General features: G+C 31.1%; 1 protein-coding gene across 1 annotated transcript; it reads right to left on the bottom strand.

Moving 5' to 3' along the window:
• Nucleotides 1-345: 345 nt before the first annotated feature.
• LOC117704017 (olfactory receptor 10AG1-like) lies at nt 346-6395 on the bottom strand. Its single transcript, XM_076929025.1, has 3 exons — nt 6191-6395; nt 5027-5132; nt 346-2406 (listed from the first exon to the last, which is right to left on the bottom strand). The coding sequence occupies exon 3, from the start codon at nt 2353-2355 to the stop codon at nt 1396-1398; it is 960 nt and encodes a 319-aa protein (XP_076785140.1). The 5' UTR covers nt 2356-2406; nt 5027-5132; nt 6191-6395; the 3' UTR covers nt 346-1395.
• Nucleotides 6396-7746: the final 1351 nt, after the last annotated feature.

Raw genomic sequence — 7746 nt, 5'->3', positions numbered from 1 at the left:
TCCCATGAACTGAAATTCACCAACTGCACTGACTTCCAGTGCATTTCTATGAACTTCACTCCATTGCATTCACTTTCTATCTTTGTCTCAGTGTTCTTTTTTGTATGTTCTCCTAAGACTTGAGTGTATCTTATTTTTACTTATTCTGTCCAGTCTTTCTTTCATTCATAATTTTGTCTGCCCACCAATAAGATGTCACTTTCACACCTTGCTGTTTCCTTCTAGAAACTAATCTTACCTTCATTTTTTAGGTTAAAGGTGTACACTAAGGACTTGATTGTATTCCAGTCAGCTCACATAGACCTAGAAGATCTTTGGATGTGATCCTTTGCCAGAACAGGCACATTTCTGGATTAAAATTCCTCTACATTTTATTAAGAAGATATATCAATATGCATTTTCATGGACATTACAGAGAGGGAGAGAGAGACAGAGAAAGTGTTTGTGTGTATGTGTGTGTGTGAGAGAGAGAGAGACAGAGAGACAGAGAGAGAAGACAGAGAGACAGAGAGAGAAGACAGAGAGAGAGAGAGAGAGAGATCTTACAATGTGGGGATATGAAATTGAGACAGGGTTTCACTTTGTAGACCTAGTTGTCTTGGAGCTCATTCTGTAGAATTGGCTTACCATTAACTCAGAGAACCTGCTGCCACTTCTTTCCAAAGATTAAAATTAAAGGCATGTGCAACAATACCCTTCTTGAAAAAGATAGCTTAAACCCATGATTAGAAGCAGGTTACTTAACATAAGTAATATGTTTTTAACATAAAATATCCTAAATATCAACTGAAACCTGATCTTTCTTTCTTTAATAGAATTATAGAATTATGAAGCAATCACTCATTAATGCATGAAAAGCATTAATAGTTGAATCTTACCTATTCATTACTAATTATTTTAACACCATATTAAAGGAAGCATACATCCACATCACAAATATTTTCATAAAATAAAAATATAGTCATTACTTTGGAGTCTTAGCATGAGAAAAACAAAAGAAATATTTGATAATTTCCATTGTTACTTTATAATTTGTGTATCTGTATCTTGAAAGCAGATTTTCAAAAATGTAAAAACTATGAAGTTAATCTACTGCTTAAAATAAATATTGAGTTGGTCTTGTGTGATAAACATGAATACTCATTAAAATATCTTGATATTCAAGAATATTGAAAAATAGCCACATAAAATTTCTGAAAAAAGTGCATATTTTATTGTGTTTTATGTACATAGGTTTATATGTAACAATGATTAAAGGAAAAGTAGCTGTGCATGTGACCAAGAATGAGGAGAAGTGTGCATGGCAAGGGTAGAAAGGAAAGAAGGAAGAAAAGAGATTGTGTAACTATAGTATAATTTTCAAAAAAAAATATAAAAAATAGCATGTTTCTTAAGTTATAACATGAACCATCTCAGAAGAAATTTTTTCAATGCAATCATAACATCTTTGTTTCTCAAACAGTATATCATGGGGTTAAACATTGGAGTCACAACAGTATAGAAAAGAGAAAGGAATTTGTCTACTCCTGCTGAGTGGCTGGACTTTGGCCTCAAGTATGTAATGATACCTGATCCAAAGAATAAACCTACAACTATAAGGTGGGAAGAACAAGTAGAGAAGGCCTTGGCTCTCCCAGTTGCAGATGGAAGCTTCAGAATGCTTGAGATTATTTTCACATACGATCCAAGGATCAGCATAAAAGGAATGGTGACCACTAAAAGGGCGATCACATAAATCAACATCTCTATCATAAAAGTGTTCCCACAAGCTAGGGTCAGGACTGGAGGTATGTCACAAAAAAAGTGATTCAGCTGATTTGATCCACAAAACGGTAGAGAAAAGATCCAGTATGTGAACCCTATATGAACAGGGACTCCACTTATCCAGCAACCAGCTGCCAGTTGTATACAGAGACTATTGTTCATGATGAGAGGGTAGAGCAATGGGTTACAAATAGCAACATATCTGTCATAAGCCATAGCAGTCAGAATAAAGCACTCAGTGGCCCCAAAGACAAGAAAGAAATACATTTGAGTAGCACAAGCCATAAAAGAAATGATTTTGTCTTGTCTGTAGAGATCTGTTAATAGCCTAGGAAGAGTGACTGACACGTAACACATTTCTAAGAAAGAAAAATTTCCAAGGAAAAAGTACATGGGAGTCTGCAGGGAAGGGTCAGCCCTCGTAATTATGATAATAAGGCTATTGCCCATCAGAATAATTAGATAGATTATCAAAAACAACCCAAAAAGAAATTCTTGCAAGTTAGGAACATCAGAAAAGCCAAGTAAGATGAATTCTACCAATGTAGAGTGGTTCTTCTGTTGGGAACTTTGTAGAGTAGTTCCATCCATGGAAGATTGATTTCAAGGTTTTAAAGTCCATTTACTCCATGAAGTTTAGGTCTTTAAAAAAAAAAAAAAAGAAATGAAGTACTAAAACTGTCAGATTCAGGCACAGGAAAGATGTCCAGTCATTTTGATTTGTGTGTGTTATTTATAAACTTAGTCCCACTTCCTATATTTTTATGGTATAAAAAGAAAACAGAAGCAAATTTTAAATCTTTTGTCCTGTTAGTTTGTCATAAGTCAAAACAGCAAAACACAGAGTAATGACACATGATCTCCAGAGTTAAGACTGCCTATCCCTTGGCTAAAAGTAGCTGCTTTTACTGTTTAGCACTAGGTCAGTAAACACTGTCTTTGCCTTTAATTATTTACCTTTTGTCACAGAAACTGTATAATCAAATTTTTACTTTTGATAGCCTTTTCAACTGAGCTAAAAGTGTTTTTCTATGAGTCGCATCTTAGGTAAGGAGTTGAATGGTCATTCAGTAACAATGCCTTGTCCTGGTAAATCTACCCTGGCTTCAAGAAACATGGACAATGCCAGGCAGTGGTGGAGCATGCTTTAATCCCAGCACTTGGGAGGCAGAGGCAGGCAGATTTCTGAGTTCGAGGCCAGCCTGGTCTACAGAGTGAGTTCCAGAACAGCCAGAGCTACACAGAGAAGCTCTATCAAGAAAAACAAAACAAAACAAACAAACAAACAAACAAACAAAAGAAACCTGGAAACCTGGACAATTACTATGAGGGTAGCCATTTCGACAATGATAACAAAAGTAAGCAGCTGTTGCATAATTATATCTCTGTCATATCTGCATAAACATGTCAGAAATAATGTAGCACAATAAATCATGTTTCCTTAAAACTTTGGTTGTGAATAAAAATAAGATTTAATTGTAGTGTATACAGAACCCTGCCTCATCCCTATTAATCTTAAGAATTCTACTTATGTCTGAGATTTGAGACCTTGAAGGAACCTTAATCAAAGTTGAGAAATTCAAAAAATTAATATGCAAAAAGAAACCTAAAGATTTTCAATTTGATCATAAGTATCATATCAGTGCCTTTATGATTCAAGCATTACTTTTGATAGATAGATAGATAGATAGATAGATAGATAGATAGATAATTACTCTATAGTAAGAAACTACATATATCTAATATACCTATAACTATTATGTGGAATGCATTTTTGTACTTCATTTATTTATGACTAGACTATCAGCATATCATAACTAAATGCCATAATATTTATCTTTAATCCATCAAAGATGTTCAATATCTACTCCATTATACTGTGACCTAGCTATCATTTTATTTTTCTTTAAATTCCTTCTAACCTTTATATCAAACAATGAACTATTTCAGAATTGTACATTCTGTAAAACTGAAACTGTCTTGAGATTTATACATTGTCCTTTACATATTATACATCTCAAACTCATTTTCTTTTTCACAGGTAATGGCTTTTGTCTCTGCTACTAAGATTTTGCGTTTCTCTGTCCATCTCACAATGGCAAATGTTACAGTGATTTGTAATTTTGACTTGGTATTTAATTGTCACTAGCCGTGTATTTCTGGGATTAATGAGCCTTTGATTTTAAATTTTATTTTTAAATAATTGTGAATCTCCCAACATCTTCCTCATTAAAAAAAACATCAAAGTTTTTGGATAAAGTATTATGTTATGGAAAATGATGTCAAGTACAATTTCTAATGTCTTTAATTACAAATTTTAGTGTATTTTTATAATCTCTGAAAATGTATGTATTTTGTCATGTTTTATTGCTTTATAATTAACTTTTAATTTTATATCTCCTCAAAAGCTTTCAATATTTACATAACTTTTCCACATATATACATATACATATGTAGCACAACACTAATAAAACTTTTATTTGAATAAGCATCTTGCAAATAGAGAATTTAAGTTTATTTGTTCCTGATATTTTACAGAATAGATGATTTAATTTGCTATTTATCTTCTCTTCATGAAGAATCATGAGATTGAACAAATTGTATGTGAAAGTTCAATATAGAAGCCTAATTTCTTTTCTTACAGAGCTTATAGAGTAGTGCTAAAAACAAATGTGTTTTATAGGATATAAAATAATCTATAAGAAGCAATTATAACTAGTTATTCCACATATCTAATTATTAAAAATGAATGATTTGAAATGTAGCTGTAAATTTGAAATGTTTTTAGACCATAGAATATCAAAGAATCATTTTGTTAATTTTACAATTTCAAAGAAGATAAAAAATACTGTGTAGGAGAAAAAGTTTATATTCTTAATTGGTTTTGTGTTCGAATAACTAGGCAGTTGTGTGCATAGGTCAGTGTTTGTGTGTGTGTGTGTATACATACATATATATGTATGTATATATATAAACTGTTGCCGGGCAGTGGTGGCACATGCCTTTAACCCCAGCACTTGGGAGGGAGGGCAGGTGAATTTCTGAGTTCAAGGCCAGTCTAGTCTACAGAGTGAGTTTCAGGACAGCCAGGGCTACATAGAGAAACCCTATCTCGAAAAAAAAAATAAAAAATAAAATAAAATAAAATAAACTGCTTTGTATATATATCACTGTTTTGTTTATATATGTAAACAAAAGCATTGCCATTTCTCACTGGCTTCAACACTAGTATTATAAAAGGAACCCACATTGAATTACTTACAATGGAATTTAGGCATCTTATGGTATCAATATCCTCACTGAAATATTTGGCCATTTTCTTTCATTCCTTTAGTGATATTATGATCAAGTGGTTCTTTTTGTCCGACCTAGAAAATACAGTTGTAGTCTCATTAGGTGTTCCTTTTTATTGCTTTTCTTACAATAACTGTAGTTTTCATCATTTTGGCCATGTTATCATCCTACTTTCATAAACCCTTTTATCCCCAATTTATGATAATTAAAATAGTGTTCTGTATAATCAGAAATACTTAGATAAGAATTAGTAGCTCATGTACTCTAAGGCCATAACTATGAAAACTATCTCTCTTTTAAAAATTGGGTCACTCTGTGTAGTAACTGTAGTTCTGTCATATACCAAAGTTAGACTTTATTTTAAAAATACAGAAAATATCAAATGTATGATCCATATCACAATATAAATATAGGATTCTCAAAATAACCTATTTTCATCATTTTTATTAATGGATGTGATATACTTTTTCAGTCAATAATTAATGATTCTTGGGCAGTTTCAAGTTGGGAACCATGGTTCCTAGAACAACTTTAATGAAAATGTGGTTTCTCTGTAAATGCTATATCACCCTTCCAGGATTATTTCTGTTTTATTCTCTTTGATGAAAAACAATACATTTAGAGGGGAAAAAGGATCTGATTAATCAAATTTTGCCCTTCCACTGACAGTTTGTGAACATTTCTTTTGTACCAAATACTGTGTTACTGATTTCTTGTATGTCTAATTTAATGTGTTCTAAACGGAATAGTGTTGTCTACTGTTTTACGTGAGTAGATGATAGAATAAAGAGGCTAAATAACTACAAACTGTGTAGCACCAGCTGAACTCTCACTCAGCCTTGTAAACCCAGAGTCTATAGTTTCAAATAAAGATCAATAAAAGTCATGAGAAACAAAAGAAGATATTATTTTGGCTTCTATAATCTTAGAAATAGCACTAAATTTTAAGAAATATCAAACTTATTTTCCAATTACAAAAGAGAACCTGTCAAATATCTCATTATAAGAATGAGGAATAATTTCTTTATAGCTATGAAAATATCCACCTTGCAAAAACTTTCTTTTTGTTTGATAGGGTTTGATCATGAGGCTAAAAAGTACACTACAATTAGATGACACAAATACTGCTTACCTTTTATATGTGCTGATCAAATAAAATTTTATCCCAATTTTATGAATAATCATATAATGTACATTTTATTCTTATTTGTATTATTTAAGTAATAAAACTAGCCACTTTTTCTATGTCTTAAAAGCATATTCATTAACTTTATACTATAATGAATTCTAGAAAGAAAATGACTCCTCATTCACCAAGATGTAATTTTTCTCTGAGATATACAGTGTTTTTAACCTCAGAAATATGTTCATCAAGGAATAATATAGTCAGTGATCAAACCTATTTGGTTCTTTCATTGGCTCATTGTAATTTTTGTCCCTTAGGAATATGTCCAAAGGCAGTAACCTATTGGCTATTTCTTCCAGTCTTCATGGCTATCCTCTCAGTCTTTGGAGACTAAGCACACACAAATTGGGAATAGTCATTTAACACAAATGAATTCACAAATGTATTTGGTATTATATATAAAACTAGAAGGGACTAGACTTTTAATAATAAAATCATTTTTAAAAAGTATTTATTTTAAAAACTAGAATACATACTTTTAATAATTATGATGTTTAATAATTATGATGAACTGGACACATTTATTCCTCCTAATTTCTCTCAATCTGACATTCATTTTCAAATATATCTCTCAAATTTGTACGCTTTCCATATTAATTACTATTGTCAAACACCATTTATTACCCTTACAATCTTTGAAATGATAGGCTTATATATCAAAATCTTTTTAGTCTCTAAAAACTGTTATGGTCATATGTCATTTATTAGTCTTAAATATATAACTTAAAATTATGGGTTTATATATAAAAAATGTTTTATTTCCTAAAACTATCTATCAAGTCATGAAAATAATTTATTTTTTCTTTACAAAGAAATAAATGAGCTATAAACTGTCTTAGCAAAGGTAACATAATACAAATTCAGTTTCACTTTTTTATAGACAATGTTGGAAAAATCACATCAAAATATCTATGAAAGTACTAGAGGATATAATGTCCAGTGACTCTTATATGTTGTTATGTATTGCATTAAATCAGTTTTATTCACTTTCCTTAAAATTCAGTGGAATGTAATTTTCAGAATTATGATGGTATACAATTCATAATCCAAAGAAAGTTTAGTACCTGTAAATCTCCTGATTCTATGTAATCACAACTGCCAATTTCCAGTATAAGCTAGTTAATTATTTCTTCAGGTAACATTTGGCACTTTCCTCTTATTCACACCATGAATGTAAGCCCTTCTTTGTCTTATTTAATAGTGATTGCCAAATTACAAAATCTGATCTACATATAGAGGACTCTATTTCCTAAGTTGAGTCAATATAATTTAATTACTTCAAATCATTTATATGAAGTTCATCATAATATGTCAGCTATAGACCATTTGAATTGAGAACATAATATGCTTCCATATAAATAAGAGTAGTACAACAAACAAACAAACAAACAAACAAACAAAACACCAGGGATGTTATTGCCTTAATAATCTTTTTTAAAAAAAAGAGAGGCCAATATAAAGACTGTTTAAAATGTTCATGCTGTGAGGGATCAAAAACTATA

The sequence above is a fragment of the Arvicanthis niloticus genome, chromosome 2, assembly GCF_011762505.2.
Source record: "Arvicanthis niloticus isolate mArvNil1 chromosome 2, mArvNil1.pat.X, whole genome shotgun sequence".
Classification (NCBI taxonomy): domain Eukaryota; kingdom Metazoa; phylum Chordata; class Mammalia; order Rodentia; family Muridae; genus Arvicanthis; species Arvicanthis niloticus.
The sequence above is the reverse complement of the archived record's forward strand: the minus strand, read 5'-3'. Positions and strand labels throughout refer to the sequence as shown.

Bases quoted from the DNA above. Each gene is read 5' to 3' on its own strand.
- LOC117704017 (XM_076929025.1), bottom strand. From the start codon at position 2,355: ATGGATGGAACTACTCTACAAAGTTCCCAACAGAAGAACCACTCTACA.